This window comes from Silurus aristotelis, assembly GCF_946808225.1.
Source record: "Silurus aristotelis genome assembly, chromosome: 5".
Taxonomy (NCBI): Eukaryota; Metazoa; Chordata; class Actinopteri; order Siluriformes; family Siluridae; genus Silurus; species Silurus aristotelis.
This window is the reverse complement of record NC_139578.1, coordinates 2,269,109-2,286,160: the sequence shown is the minus strand read 5'-3', so window position 1 is coordinate 2,286,160 and position 17,052 is coordinate 2,269,109. Positions and strand designations below refer to the sequence as shown.

General features: G+C 38.1%; 1 protein-coding gene across 1 annotated transcript; it reads right to left on the bottom strand.

Annotated features, from left to right (window-relative positions):
• Positions 1-7,717: 7,717 nt before the first annotated feature.
• On the bottom strand, positions 7,718-10,061 carry rgs13a (regulator of G protein signaling 13a). Its single transcript, XM_083540759.1, has 5 exons — positions 9,900-10,061; positions 9,759-9,818; positions 9,597-9,658; positions 9,245-9,411; positions 7,718-9,092 (listed from the first exon to the last, which is right to left on the bottom strand). The coding sequence occupies exons 1-5, from the start codon at positions 9,968-9,970 to the stop codon at positions 8,922-8,924; spliced, it is 531 nt and encodes a 176-aa protein (XP_083396885.1). The 5' UTR covers positions 9,971-10,061; the 3' UTR covers positions 7,718-8,921.
• Between the last annotated feature and the right edge of the window lie 6,991 nt (positions 10,062-17,052).

Here is a 17,052-nt window from a genome sequence, read left to right as displayed (position 1 = left end):
TCTGCTCCTGCATTCTTAGTTCTTTAACGCTGTTTCAACCACTAGAGGTCGCAATTGGTCTAAAAGCGTTCAGACTGTCAAAACACACCAGAAGCGTTTACATGTTGTATATTTAACGTGGTTCTGTGAATTTGAAATACAACTGGACCCTTGGAGGAGATCAGAACAGAATTGTTTTCCAAAACAAAATAGAAAAAGAAAAACAATATATCGCCTCTACAATGGAAACTTCGACTAAGTAAACATTCATCCAGTCAAAACAACGTGCATGATCCATTCCTAAGTCCTTTTTACCATATTCAAAGTGTTTTCTCCTCCATGTTTTCTTTGCTCTTTTCTTTTTTTTGTTTGTTTTTTTTGGGGGGAGGAGGGGGTTTATTTTTGCTTATAAAAGAGCGCCTCCAATAGCTTCGTAAATAGTTACCTGAGTGATGATAATTAAATTTCATGCAAAGATTCCTTTTCATTTGTATATGAATAAAATACTGTTTATTGTTGAAAAAAAAGTTAATTTTAGGGTGGTGTGATATGGCGGCGTTTTTGCCAAGCTGCCACTCTTGGACCCTTGAGCAAGGCCCTTTAACTCTTCAGTGCTCCAGGGGCGCTGTATCATGGCTGACCCTAGCTTTGACTCCAGCTTCCAAACAAGCTGTGATTTGCGAAGAAAATAATTTCACTTTGCTGTAATGTTCTGTATATGTGACCAATAAAGTATTCTATTAAAAATGCTAGACTTTCTTGAGACAACATGAGAAGGAAACCTTAAAATGGAACCAGATTCTAGAGGCAACCTGTTCGCATCTGGGTTTACACTGAGGGTCCATTCATTAAAAGTATCGAGGTTGTTGAGGCTATTACCTGTTCAATGACTCTTGAGTGCAAAACTGTTTATGGCAACTGCAGCCCTAAGACGTTGTAGCTGACTGTTCATGTTCATTAGCGTACAAAGCCATTTTCACGGTTCTTCAGATTGTCCATGTAGAACCATCTTCAGCAGGTTTTCCCCTGATTAGAAAGACATCCAGTAGTAAGACATCAGGATGGATATGGCAAGTCTAAGGTGGACAGTCGTTATCTCAACAGCCCACACTCCATTTGCTCCATTTATTTCCCCTTTCCAAACAGGTAGGACGATCTTGACATGATGGTAATTAGTGCCTGCTAATTACAATTCCTTGACATTTGACTTCGTTTATACGCTCCAGCATGCATGGCACGTTATCATCCCCGGTGAATAGAACGGCTTCGTTTAGTTTGCTTATATTTATTATTATTCACCATTTTGGGCCCCATGGTGGCGGAATAATTGCTTAGACAGCACGATTAAATAACAACCAGCAAATCTGCAATATTGTAGGAGGCTTGCTTTGCAGTATTCGGCAAACCTTTGGCGGAGACCCCTTATTTCCGAGTGAGGAGTGAACAGGAGTTAGTGGAGAGTCGGTTAGTTGCCTGAGTTGCCTTTCAGTTGATGCCAAATGAGCATTATTTACTCCTTGTGGCTTCTCTGTAGGACCAATGGTTGAGTAGGAATTGATCCAGGAACGAATAAAGCATTCAGAGAAAGGCAGTCCAAGAAATAATGAGCAGCAACAAAGCTTGGAATTAAACTTGGAGCACTTTTTTATGTATCTTTCCTTGTTATTGCCCAACCATTGGATAAACAGATCCTGGATATAAGACTGACCCATGCCAAACTTCTAAATGGTCTAAACTAGCGAAAGCCACTATGAAGTCAAGGGTGTGTAGATATACCTTGTCTACAGCAAAAGTGAAATTCCCCTTTGATAGAGGTATTCCTCTGGAAATCTGGCAATTCAATTGTGAAAAGAGAATTAAAAACAGGGCAGAAACTCGGCTTCATGGCCTCTACAACTGACCATAATTCTGCTAAAGGCGGTAGGGGACTACCCTGGCTATTAAATACAATGGTTTTCAGTTTTTAACCACAGATACTGAGAACGAATTGGAGTTTTAAAGCATGACTGATTTGTTGAACTTGTACTCAGATCAGGAAAATTCCTCGGAAGCCACTTGACTTCCTCTTTTGGCCCTCTTGGGTCAACATAGCTGTCAGTCAAGTTCTCAAGAAACTACAGGTGAACACTAGGTGCATTTATCAGACTGTTCAGCTTCCCTCTTGTACTCAAAATGTTTTCAGTAAGTATGTTAATCCCATGTTTGAGTTCCTGATGGAATTGTGTATTCGGATGTATATATTAAAAAAAGGAAACTCTGTTACTTCATGAGCTTCAAGAACCACATTCAATTCAAGACCAATGGACCAAAATATTTCTTGCTTGAGGGTTTTTTTTGGGGGTGAAACACCTGCTGGTGAATACTTTGCATGTTTTAAAATTTATGTTTGCATGTGTTTGGAATTCAGTATATTGCTTAATTTAAATTTTTTTATATTTTCTTAGAGATGTCCTTTTTTGGGGTGTGTGTGTGTGTGTGTTATAGCTGCTCTAAACGGCCAGGCTGCTGTTAAGTGAGCATCATTTAATGCCGTTTATTCTTCGTAGTCGGCAACGCAAGGACGTCGGAAAGTGAAGGCTACGCCACTTTCCCCCATAAGGTTGCCCAAAGACCTGGAGTTGTTTTGCTCTGAAATTAAGATCAAAGATTTGTTTATTCATTAAGGCTGAAGCTTAAGCTGTCAATGCACTTTTCCTTATTTCGGGGTGGAGGGTTGCAAGATGCATGCAAAAGAAAAGGTAGTCCTCGTAACCTCTGCTGTCTTTCTTTAATGTCATACGCCTCATTTGCATAGGCTGGCATTGATTTACATTCACATTTACATTTACAGATATTTATTTGGCAGACGCTTTTATCCAAAGTGATTTGCGAGTGAGGCAGAATCCAATTCAGTCATCTGGCCTTTTTTAAGACGTAAGTATCCATCAGACCACCTGAAAACAAAGTGAATGGCAAAGTACACAGGATACACTTTGGTCTAAGAAGTTTTCAGGTCATGTAGTGCAGCCTTTACACCACGTTGTTCCGTTCAGCTTAAACGGCCTCCTACGTAAATTTGTGTTGGGCGTTTTAACATGAGGTGGGTGGTACATTTGCATGATCTGCAACGTCTTTGTGGTAAGAAGGCCCAATTCTTTTCCACTTGGGTGTAATAGAGCTGGAGAATCACTGCTTATTTGCTCCCTCTCAAGATGTTCTTTTTTTAATTCTAGGTGTAGGCTCACTCCATCTAATACCTTGTCATGGATTCACCAAACCTTGATTACATACTATTTGCAAGACCTGTAGCAGGTAAATCAAAGGACTAGTTACCATGCTGGCTGGTCAAGTGTAAACATTTGACAACATAAAGAAGACAAAATGAAAGTTCTGCTTTTTGCTTGTTCTGTTGGATGTCTCATGCTGCTTCATAGGGATGGAAACTTAATGTTACATCACTTCAACTAGCTGTTCTTTGGTATTTTTATTATTTCCAACAAAAAAAAGTTGTAAGATTCAGTGGAATTTCCAACCTGGAACCAGGTTTGTTTGGACTTAAATGACACACCAGGTCAGTGGAAATTGGAACTTGAACTGCTAACAACAACCACAAAAAAAACCCAGTGTTTTATAAAATCTCCTGACCCGTGTAAGGACCAGGATAAAACAAATCAACTCAACAACAATATACTCTTGAATCCAGCATGGATTTCCATTTGTGCGGCAGTTCCGATATCTGTCGCCTGACATTGGCTGGTTGTGTTCATCGGTCCTATGTTAATCCCTAATTATTTTGCTTATTTATACCTTGTTTTGTCTAAGTGTCTATACAGAGTCTCGCCATATGTCTTCACGACTAAAGCCAGGTGCACACTGTGCGATTTTGGTCATGATTTAGTCGTCTGAGACAAATTCTGAAAAGATTTCTATAATCTGAGGCTAAAATCTGTGGTTTTTGTTCGCTGGTTGGACAAGTTGTTCACCAACAGCCGAATAACGATCTTTTTTCCCTCTGATTAAATAGTGTGAGTCTGAAAGATTTCAGACTCTTTCCTGCAGCGTGACTTCTCCTACGATAATCGTCAAACCAAGAACCAATGGGAGCGCCGAACCTGACGACGCAATTAGCGTGAACGGTCCAAACCTCCACAGGGAAAACATTCATTGTCATTGGACAAGTAAATGAGAAAAATCTGAATGTCATATTATAGTGATGGCTAGTTAGCAGTAGCTGGTTTGTTTGTCTCAGCCAGCTTGACCAAGCAGTGTCTGGTAGGTCTGTGATTTTTTCAAAGATAAAATACAAGAGAAGAAGAAACAAGAATGCTGCTGTAATAAAGGTAAACTTTAGTAATTTGCAAAACCAAACTATATAGCTGGTCTATTTACGGTCTATCCATCGTATACAGGAAACGCAAAGATAAACGGTAGATCGTTAGCAGTTAATCAGTCTTAAATACAGATCAAATGTTTAATAAAGTACATATACCTTCCATATATACATATAGACTAGTGCCTATTATATATTAATAAACGTATATACACTAAATGGACAAAAGTACTGAGACATCTGACATTTCCAGAAATATGTGCTTTTTTGGCAAACTGTTGAAACACAAATTTGTAGGCCCATATGTGGATGTTTTAGGAAGTGGTAGCATTGGCTTTCACTTGAAATTGGAGACCCAAACCTGTTCCAGCATGGCTATACTTGTGTGTATAAAGCTAGCTCTTGGAAGATTCAGTATGCTTTATATAGGTTTGAGTGGAAGATCTTAAATGGTCTGCTATTGATCTCAACCTTATCTTATTGTTCCATTGCATGTGGTGGCCTCAAACTTTTGTCCAGATAGCGTTTTGCAGATAACAGTATATGTTTTTTTTTTCAATACACCAGCTACTTTTAATGGTGAAACATCTAACCTTAAAAGTCCATGTGAGCGGAAACCCAGTCAGCTTGCACTGCAGATTATGAGTTTTGTAGAATTTTGTGTTTCTCAGAGGTAGTTCAGGTCATCCGTGACAACCGCAGTGTTCATCCTGAAAGTATGATGACACTCTGACTAGCAGAATTAAAAGAACCAAACAGAACTGAAAGTTCCCACATAAAATTTGAGGTGTTGCTGCTTCCCCTTCTGATACGTTCAACAGTCAGCACTCAAGACATTTCACTACTTCGACTCGTGGTCATGGTCACTGTAGTCAAGGACTAGTTTTTTCCACTCTTGTCTAGTTTTGTGCAGCTCGGTTAACGGATGTTGTGGTGTGAGGTGGCCATGCTACTAAGATTTTGTGTCATGTACAACGAACAAATCACACCAGGGAACGGTGTTAAATGAGTAATGTCCATGGAACAATGATTAACTTATACAAATAGTAGCAATTGTGCAAATTGAGAAGTGCAAATGTTTGTACAGCGTGTAATATATAAGTAAATATATATACAACAAATAAATATAAAGGCCCTGGGAAGTGTCAAAATGTGTGAGAGCTGGTGAGCAAGAACAATATATATATATATATATATATATATATATATATATATATATATATATATATATATATATATATATACACCGTAATTTCCGGACTATTAAGCGCACCAAAATATAAGCCGCACCCACAGAATTTTACAAAGATTTTTTTTTTTAACATAAATACGCCGCACCTGTCTACACTGAAACTAATGAACTTTTTACAGGCTTTAACGAAAGACAGTGTCTGTTACACGGCTTGTATCTAAACAGTAGTCTACCAAGAAAGTCATTGTTCACTGTCTTCCTCCTTCCTTTCACAACAATTTCTCTTGGGAGATTATCTTTTGGCATTGTCGTGCGTTAAAAATCACCATCGGTGAAGCTTTTCTCCCGATGCCGTGCAGCTCAGAACACAGGTAAAGTGTGTTTTCATGCCCGGTCGTTAAAAATCACCATCGGTGAAGCTTTTCTCCCGATGCCGTGCAGCTCAGAACACAGGTGAAGTGTGTTTTCATGCCCGGTTGTTTTCAGCGTGACGAATGATTCGCATTTCCTGTAGACAGTCCGAGTGAGCAGCAGGTCAAACGTCAGAGGAACATCATCCATATTTATGATGTGGTGCGGCCCGATTCAGTGGGAGCGCATCTGATTTAATATAAAGAGTTTCATTGGTTCACCTGAACCCATTCGGCAATTTCATTGGTCTTATGTTATGGGGCTCAGTTTTTTAGCTTGAAGCTTGTGAAACCGGGGAAAACACAGGAAAAATCCATAAATTAGCAAATTAGCAAATTCAGCAAGGCCCTTAACCCTCAACTGCTCAATTACTAATATTTACAGTAACAACTGATGATCTGAAATGACACTTACCTAATTTTTCGAACCTTGGTGCATCCATGTTCGTTCTACCCCATCAGACATGAGCAGGAAAAACAAAAGAGCAAAAATTATAATTTTGGGATATGTAATATTATATATATAATGATGTAATAATAGTGTACCAATAAAACACGCCCAAGCTGTTTTATGTTCAAGTTGCATTTACATTCAAAAGAAATTGGTGCACCATTTCTGTGCAGCTCAACTCAGAACACCACCTACAGGAAGGTTCGGTACCATGGTGTGCTTTCTGGTCTGCTGCCAGCTTTTGCCAGTTTTTAACATGAACCTGTGCTTTGTTTTCAGATTAAACTGCCAATGTGTCAGCTAAGAAACGGCAAAATGCAGACTCATCTGTCTTTACACAGGAATGCCCCAAAGCGTAACCACTGTAGATGCATTACATTTTTTCGATGACTGTATGCTTCAATGTTGATAAACCGCACATCCTTATATCTGCTTAGTAACCTTCTGAATTACCATAAGGCCTTTTGATGAAACTGCAAATTGTCAGCACTGCTTTTGGATGTAGCTTCTCTGTTTTAGAGGCTATTTACTGTTTGATTCGTATCTAATTTCCTCAGAAGCATAAGCATGTTTTTCCATGGAGTCGTTTTAAGTTCTGATGATTGTATTACTGTAACTACAAGAAATAACAGTTTTTATTCTTAAGTGGATCCAGATTAGATCATGGTCACCTTCGAAAAGGGTGGCAATATTTATTGCTTCCATTTTTTTTTTTTTTACCTCTATCTGTATCATCATCGAGCCATTTCATGTTCCCTCATTATTTTTTCCTTCTCCATGTGTCACTAGGTCGGGGTTGACGAGGACTATTTATCTTTTAATGCATTTCAGACAAAACAAACATTTTTCAACCCAAACATGGTCTGTTTTTAAGTCAAAATACATTTGCTTTCTGAAAATCTTCACCGGAGATATCTCTATCCTACATCCCAGAGATAAAAGATTAGATCTCGCTGATATTTTAGATGAATAGTTGGCTTTCAGATGATGATAACGCTTTAGGAACTGAAATACAATGCATCATGTCACATGTTTTAGTTCCTATGTGCAACGTGATGTACAGTACCTCTGTGCTTACCTTCAAAACTTCTGAATTTCCTAAAGTGGCAGGGACTCAACCCGTGTAGGCGTTGAATTTACACCAACTTACCATCACCTGACCCGAAGCGCATGACAGCCGAGCGAACAGGGAAGTTCTGTCACTAACGCGTGTGATGTGGTGTCAAACATTCAGTTACTCGGTTGAGTAAATTTTAGGGGATATCCAAGATCTACAGTAGCATTTTCAGTCATGCGTTTATCAGCGCAAAAAATCAAACCAGCACCAAAGTGCAGAATCGCGTTTGACGTCGATTTGAGCACAAGAGAGACGAAAGTTCTTCTACAGTATTTATTCACTACATCTAAGTACGAGTTTGATAGATATGTACTGGGGAATTTCAACCAGTGAACATCCCAAATATTTGTAATGCAATCATAATTTAAAACAATTAATAAAAATATCAATAGGACATCATATATTTTTTTAACAGTACATAAAAGTCATGTTTTACATTAAATTATAAAAAAAAAATAGGTTACTGCATATAATCTGAGCATAATGTACAGTATTAGGAGACAGGTTGACCCTTTAGATGACCTTCAGCGATGTTTGGAGTTTCGAAAATCCCTTAAAGGTCAAACGTTAACTTAAAAAAGTGCCCGAAATGGAGTCCATAATTTAAAACAATAAACAGTGTAGACAAACACATACATATATACAGTGCACAAGCCATTTGTTTTAAAAATGCAACATGCAACAACACACTCTATTAAAGAGCTAATAAACGTGATTGGCATGTTACCATGCGGTTTACATGTGGAGAAAACCCATCACAATTGACCAATTCAGGTGGCTCCCGGTAGACAGTTCAATTTCGCTGTGGCCAAAGACGGTCCACCACAAACGTCTAACAGTATCGGAAATTTCTACTCAATGTCTGTGTGTAAGACTTGCTAAGAAGCATATCTAAAAGCCACAAAGAGGAGGACTTTCTCCATGACCCCAAATCACACTGGTGGATGATGCAAGCAGAACCTAATGAGCAGGTTCTTGCCTCAATAAATGTAACCCAGACTAGACTTGCATCATCTTGTACTTTTGTGAGAAGTAGTAATCTCAAAAGACTGCTATAAAAACGGCTTATGAGAGCAACTTATCAGTGAATGTGGTATGCAAAGATAATAATTGGGACTTTTCCCCATCATACAAAAATTACCAACTAGCTAATAAACTTGCCACTGTAGTCCCAATGACAGCTTTTTATAGCTTTGTGGGTTGGTTCCTCATCTACATCTGTAGTGTATCAGAACAGCAGATGTAAGTAGTTGATGCCAGTCCAATGGCAAAAGTGACCAATGTCACTTTGGTTTGAGTTCCACGCAACCATATCAGTCCAGCTGTCCAGTCCATAGTAGTCAAGCCCGGGGTAAATTCCAGCCCTTGCCATTGTCCTTGGCAAGCTCTGCTGTAGTCCTTAAAGATAAGCCACCTGGTTATTCAGGTCTCCACATCAAGTCTTTTCCTTCAAATCTTGGCCCTTAGCAGACTGGTTCCAGAAAGGTCCTGTAGTAGTCAGAACGAAGGAACCTGGGGTACGAGTCCTTTTCCATAAGGCTAAAAACAGTCTTCTGGGCCTCGTCAAAGCAATACTTGTTTGGGGTCTGCACGTTCTGTTTGATGATCTCCCTGGTTTTGTGGTCAATGTTGATCTGTGGGGCATTACCAAAAATCAATGATCTATGCATACATTTGTTTAATTGAATTTTTAACTACGTCAATTACATCTATTTGAAATTATCTGCAGCTATTTGGCATTTTTAAACACTGGCAACATAAAGAAAGTGACAGTTTTTGTTTTTACCTCTTTTGGAGCTTCAGGCTGGATGTACCGTTCAAATATCTTCTTGGCTCTGGAGGTCAGTCTCCGGCTGCACTTGATTTTCTTGAAGTCCTCACATCTCAACCAGAATTCAATATTCTCATCGCTGAACTCTGACTTGAGAAAGGCCTGGAATATTGATTTACCAGCTGCAAGAGATGAGAGGGCAAGAGTTACCCTGTGTAGTTTTAAGGACAATTTACATTTGCCCACATACATAGTTCTAGTATCTCTAGAAATGCTTAGCCATAAAGCTCTAGTTTTTTACTCATATGTATTATATTAATATAATTCTGTATTATACAGTGCAGTAGTGTGTAGTTCTTCTACTTACTATTTGATCGAAGTAGAGTTTCAAGAGACTGTGACCAGAGCAGACTTTCCCCAGGTTTAGGTCTGGTTGAAGGGAGTACAACATAATTAGCATAAAAACATAATACATGCAGATAGTGTACACAAGAGAAATCCCATAGGAAAACAAATAAATTACACTCACTTCTCTGACATTGGGCTTCTCAGGAGTTTGCGCTGGAGCCTCCACTTGAAGTCTTTCCTCCTTCAATGTGAAAAAGAGTTTCATATATTTGAGGTATGCTCAAAGTTATAAAATAACTACAGATAATAAAAATAAACTCACTGTGATTGTTCTGGCCTCTCTTCCCTGGTCATGTTGTCCAGTTCGTTTGTGGTTCGAGGCAAGCTTGGCATGTTTCTCTCAAACGTGTTTGTAGCACTGAAGCGTGCTTGTGTGTGCGTCTCTACCGTTAGTTGGTTAACACAGGGTCTGAAAGCAGGATTCTACGCAAATCGGTTTTATATTGGCTTTGCATCATCGAGACTGTTGTGGCACGTCATCAGCTCAGACGTGCCTAACCACAGAAAGCAAGAGGAAGTTTCAACTGACGCTCTTTGCTAGGACCAGGTGAATTTGCAGCGAGCTTTGTTTCTCTCTTTGACAGATGCAAATCCGGCCAGTGGAAACTTCAGCAGCCGATAAGCAAATGCTGACTTTTACCTCACATCTTTTCAGTGAGCTCTTTGTCCGCATTAGCGCAACGAGCAGTGCTACACTAAATATAATTGACTATTTTTAGCTAGTTATTTGACTAAACAATGCTTGTTAACGCACATCATTTTGAGATCCTGCCCCACAGCTAAACCTCCATTCAGAAGTCTTCAGCTTGTTTAATGGAAAGGTTTCCATTTTATCGTATAAAGTTTTAAACCTGGCTTTGTATCAAGTTAGCCTACTGTATTTTATTTTGAGATTGGAATAATAAGTGTACTATAGGTAAAGCCATTGGTTTTGAGTTGCAAACTTCAAACAATTCCCATAACCCTGATCAAATAACAAATAAGTGGTTCATGGTTGCCCATACTTTTAAAGGTTAAAATTAGTATGGTAGTAAAAAGTCAAAATGGTATAGAGTCCTTGTGATTTACCTTAGTAGGGCTTAAAACCCTGCTTGTTCACACTAGAGGCTAAAAGCTAAGCCTAGCAGTTCTTGGAGAAAATCATGCAAGAGATCATTCTACATCACAGCTGAATTAGTAGAAATTCACTGGAGTTGCAGGGGGTTTTGCCTGCAATGTGTTTGAGGACAACTGCATCTTAAGGAGGTGACCAGACAGTATTCTGAAAGCCCCGTTCTTGTTGAAAGTTTCACTTCTACTTTGTGTATTCTCACAAGTATTGGTATTTTAAGTAGAAAAAGCATTTTTTTATTGGGTGGCATTAATGTGGAAGTGGTGGCACAGTGCATGAGGCACTGAATATTCATTCAACACGGCTCACTTTTTCCACATTTTGTAATGTTACATATTTATTCCATAATGGATTAAATTAATTATTTTCCTCAAAATTCTACAAACAATACCCCATAATGACAACATGAAAGAGGTTTGTTTGAAATCTTAAAAAAAAATTATAATAATCAAATGTACATTAGTATTCACAGCCTTTGCCATGACACTCAAAATCGATCGCAGTTGCATCGTGTTTCCACTGATCATCCTTGAGATGTTTCTACAACTTGTTTGGAGTCCACCTGTGGTAAATCAGGTTAATTGGACATGATTTGGAAAGGCACACACCTGTCTATATGAGGTCTGACAGTTAACAGTGCATGTCAGAGCACAAACCAAGTCAAGAAGTCCAAGGAATTGTCTGTAGACCCCCTGAGACAGGATTGTATCGAGGCACAGATCTGAAGAAGGGAACAGAAAAATCTCTGCAGAATTGAAAGTTTCAATGAGCACAGTGACCTCAATCATCTGAAAAATGGAAGAAGTTTGGAACTAGACCACCAGGACTCTTCCTAGAGACGGGCCTTAGTCAGGGAGGTGACCAAGAACCTGATAACCATGCTGAAAGAGCTCCAGCATTTCTCTGTAAAGAAAGGAGAACCTTCCAGAAGAACAACAATCTCTGCAGCACTCCACCAATCAGGCCTGTATAGTGGAGTGGCCAGATGGAAGCCACTTCTCAGTAAAAGGCAATGACAGCATGCTCAGAGTTTGCCAAAAGGACAACAACCCTAAACACACAGCCAAGTTAACAAAGGAGTGGCTACGGACGACTCTGTAAATGTCCTTGAGTGGCCCAGCCAGAGCACAGACTTGAACCCGATTGAACATCTCTGGAGAGATCTGAAAATGGCATTGCACCTATGTTCCTCATCCAACCTGATGGTGCTTAAGAGGTTCTGCAAGAAAGAATGGGAGAAACTGCCTAAAAATAGGTTTGTCAAGCTTGTAGCATCATGTTTTCTAACTTCTTTCATGTTGTATTGTTTGTAAAATTTTAAGAAAAATAATGAATTGAACCTATTTTGGAGTAAGGCTATAACATAACAACATTTGGAAAAAGGGAAGTGCTGTAAATACTTTCCAGATGCACTGTAGATTTTTTATCATGGAGGACCAGAAACACCCATTCATACATGGTATACATGATGTATAGTTACCAGGTGTCTTTTAAAAGCTGGGTGGGACTATGAGTACCTGGAGAACATTGGAAAACAATTCACACAGGCAGTAACCTGAGCTCAGGGTTCGATCCAAGGTGTTAACAGTTTTGAGTTGCAGTCATTCCACCATTCCATGCCCACGTTTGGAATATCATTGAGCACAGCACAGAACAATTACGGAATAATCTAAAATGCATTTGGATCAAAAAGGTCATATGAAGTCACAAACTGTTAACATTTAGGGAAACAAGATACACCTGTGGGAGCAGGAACATGATGTCATCATTGTTTGTGGTGAGCCAGATTGTAACAGCAAAACTAGAATAGTTTGTTTTCCATTCTGCTCCCAAAAAAAAGGGAACCTGTTTGGCCTTTCAGTGCTAAATTATATTGAGTGGGTTAAATTACTGGTGCCTATTCTCCCAAATTAGTTAATATAGTTAACTACACTGTTACATTCTTAGGGGAATAAGAATCTTAGCAGATTTCATTAAATAAAAAGTGTTTCTTAAAATGTTCTTGCTTTGAGAAACACTCAATTTACACCTAAATTTTAGGAACCATTTAATCTTGGCTCAATTCCAAATGACCTTCTGAGGTTTGCCAGTTATGTAATTATTTTGTTGTTGTATTGGTACACCCTTTGGTATCGTTTGGTGTGGCCTTCTGTGGTAGCCCTTCATGGTTTTCTATAGAGCCCTCTAAAAAAGAGATTCTCTTTCATATAGAGGTTTTTTAACCTCTGTTGTAGTGTTTTTTTTTCTAAGGTTGTGTCGACAAGTTCCATCAAATGTGCCAAGGGTATGTCAATATATTCATGAGATCATTTCCTTTTTTAGATTTCCCAAGAGCTTAAGAAGCCTTCTGTTAAATTTGAATTGTGCCGTATAGAATGGTAGATTCTGCCCAAGTCTAAGTAGTCTTTCCCAACATTTTAAGGACCTACATTATTTAGCACCCTAGAGGGCTGTTCTGTTTGTCCTTCAGGGTTTACTCCTTCTAACAATTCACAGCCAAGTTGAGGTCTTCCAGTGGGCCAGGTAGGTATTAAATTGTCCTTGAGATCAGATCAGTTCTTTGTAGCTTTCCCAAGAGCTTTCCAATTCAATTCAAAATTTTATTTTGTTAGTTGGTCAAGTTAATAGTCATTGAGATGAACCACCATTTTGGAAGCTTGGTAGCACATCTAAGAAAACCTTTTATAAACCTAATTTCCTTGTAGGAATGTACACCAGCAGGCCTCCTAGGAAGAAGTAGTAATCTTGAACTTTAGACCAAGGGAGGAACGGAAAATCTTTCGCAGTTTAAATTACCAAATAATTTGTCAGCTTGGTGATGAATGGGTTTTGTACATACAAATGTTATTCTATACCCCGAGATCTGTAGATCCAGGTCCTGTGATTTTTCAAGGATATGTTTAAGAATGACGAAACGGATGTGTCTAAGGCTGAGGATATATGTGTGTCAGACAGGAAACCCTCAGCCCACTTGTTTGGTTTCACACTGATGTCTAGGGTGTATGACAGCATGGTTGAATTAAGGGAGGCACTGTGAGTTACAGATGTTGCATTCAAGATAAAGCATAAGACGTGTAATTAACGAACAAAATAGGTTCAGGTTTGGGTCTTCAGAGCAGCAATGGTGTGTGGTGTAGAGTCACATGAGGTGTTGCATTACAGGTTTTTTTTTTTTTTCTTTTTCATACCAGACATTTCAAATCATATTTTTTTTACATTTATAGCTACATGTAATGTTAGCAGACACCCATGAGACATAACCTCTTGCTATAGTTCCATTATAAATAATCTGTAATCTGTCTATCACTTTTTAATTATCTTAATTTGCGAAGTAAATAAGAGAACCTATGACCTTTCTGAGGATGCCTGACCTTGTCTGATCCAGAAAATGAATAAGTGAAGAAAAAAAAAAAAACCACAAAACAACAAAACGGCATGTTATGCTGCAAGATGCATTTTTACAGGAAATGAAGAAAATACTTTTTTTTTTGTCCTGTAGACTTTCTCTTGGAGGAAAACCCCTTCTATAACTTTTAAGAGAATATCTTCTGACCAGATCAACATTTACTCACTAATATTGCTCTATTTATTGTGTGTATCATTGGTCTGCCATACAACTCCATGTAAAAGTATAGAAACAGTAATGTATTTAAATGTCTGATTTAGGAATTTAAAGTCACTGTGGTATGAGTAAGAAACAAACCAACTTTGGGTGTTTTCTGTTCAGGGTTAAGGGACTTGCTCAACGTCTTACCCACTTCCATTTATAAAGCCAAGTCTTGAGTTGAGTTTGGATTCCCTTTCTGAGAGATTCCCATGTAGAACATTTCAGCATAGTAACAACTATTTAAAGAATCCCTGAGGAACCTATTTTGTATGGTAAATGTAATTTTTTGTGAGATCTTACACCAAGCTTGCATTGCAAGGCTTTGACTGTGCTTGCAACTTCCTGTGTTTTTTCCCTTTTTTTTGTAGTGTCAATGACAGCATTTCTTATAAATTCACAGGCGAGTCTAATAAGCACTTGGAGAAGTCCCTCATTTCGAACAAAAACAGACTGAGGAGACATGTGACTTACGCGACGGGATACGAATGTGCAGAAATGAAAGCATTTCAAGAGGAAGAGGAAGCCGAGCTTGTCGTAACGGTTGTTTGCCAGCGCTCAACCGTTGAGAACAGAATGTGCAGACGACAAATAAGGAACAGTGTGAGATAAACAACAACAACAACAACAACAACATTTTTTTAAGCCATTCAAACGCTGCAACAAGTATCCTATTGTATTATTGGCACGTTTGTTCTTTGCACATAGACACCATTGATGGTGCTTTTATTGTTTCGGCTTATGTTGTAAAGGCTTGCATAGCTACATTACCATGTGCATAATGGATATTATAAGGTAGAAACTCATGATAGCATCTCATTTTGGAACTAAAAATTGTTGGTGCATTGCTCTCAAGTGCATTACTATAAGCACTTGGAAGAAATTCAACCTGCAACTGAAACAAAAAGAAAATGGCATCAGTGCAGAAAATGTTTACATCGTCAAAAGCCTCCAATGACCGCAAAGCATACATCTTTAATAAGCGTCAGATTACCGACATAAGATGAGCATGCAAACTCTTTTTTTTTTTTCTCACTTAGCTTATCGAGGTACACAACTTTGCATTTATAGTAAATGACAAAAGGAGTCATGTGGTCATCCAAGATCTATATATTGCATGTTTTATTTTTGGCTTTGTTACTGAATGTCTGAAGTGATCACAAAGTCATTTTAATAGAACTTAGGTAGAATTAGACTTACACAATAAAATTATGTATATATTATAGAATAAATTATACCTGGGGACTTTTTTGTTGTGATGTAATGTTCAAAAAAGCACGTATGATCTGGTGCCCACACATTTTGTCCAAGAAAACTACTTTTTAAAGATTTTTTATTTTTATTGTTAAAAAAAGCAGATTTGTCCAATAGAATGGGAAAATCCAATCTAAAAAAAATAAACAGCAGAGAGCTCGCTCTTTGATGTCATATTCAAATGTAATAAAATAACAAAAATATCATGTTTCATCTGCTATTATTTCACTTTCGGAGTCTGCTATGCAGTTATTGTTAAATGTTTCCATAGTAATATTGACACTGGTCCATGTGACTTCATTGGATGCACTTACCTCGGAGCTGCTCTGTGGAAGTGGAGCTAATTTTACTATCATAAGCAAGCAGGAATAGAAAAGTATCCAGTATAGCAGAATGATGGCAGGTTTTAATTACAAACATTATATCAGAAGTAAAGAAGCCAATAAAACTCTCGTTCCATGGTAATATTGCATCCACTCGTTTTTTTGTTGTTGTTGTTTGTTAGAAAATTGAATACATTTCATTTATAGTTTCTTGCCAAATTCTTTGTTATTTGGGTTTGTAACATAAGAGTGACAGAACACGAGAGTCTGACGCATGTACCCTTCTTATAGTGTTGCAGTTGTGAAGTTGAGTTCTTCAAGGTAGTCAGGCCCCTCTCTAACTTTCCTTGAGTTCTTTGTCGCTTTCCCAAGGGCTTTTTAACAATTTTTAGATGATAAGCAGACAAAACAAGTTTTCCCATTTTGGAAGCTTCGGTGAAAAAAATGGAGTAGAAGTCTGGAAATTTTGGCTGATGGAAGAACCTATGAGGAAACTTTTTCCCTGGGTAATTTTATTGGCAAACAATGCAAGAAATTTACCCAACAATGCATTTTGTAGGTACAATGTTTTGCTGCACATAAAATCTTAATGAACGCAATAACCACTATCCAATGTTGGCAAGCGTTTTACATACAGTTTTTACCTTTTTTTTTTTAATTAAACAATCACTTAAATTTTTTAATAGCTTTGCATTGTCCAGTTGATGCACTTTGTCGCAATGTTTAAAATAGAGAAAATGTGCATTACAAATGGATTGAATTGGTGATCAAGCAACTTGAAAATCTGCAAGTTGTAACTCTAGAGTACAGAATCACAATGAATTGAGTTTGTTTCTTTGTTTTGAATAAAAATTGACAAAAAAAAATGGAAAGAACTAAAAGTAAACATTGAAGAAAAAAAAAAAGTTTTTGCATTGTTAATTATATTAGCGTCATATTCAGGCAATTCAGGTAAAATGATGGTGCTTATTTATTTGAAACAAACGTAGTCGTAAGAAAAGCAGTGTGGCTTGAGGCCTGACAGAAAGCAGCTGCTGGGTTTTTTTGACCATGAGGATGTGTATCTCATTAAGGAACTGGTGGACACCAAGGAAGTAGTGTCACCAGAAAGGTTTGACTTTTC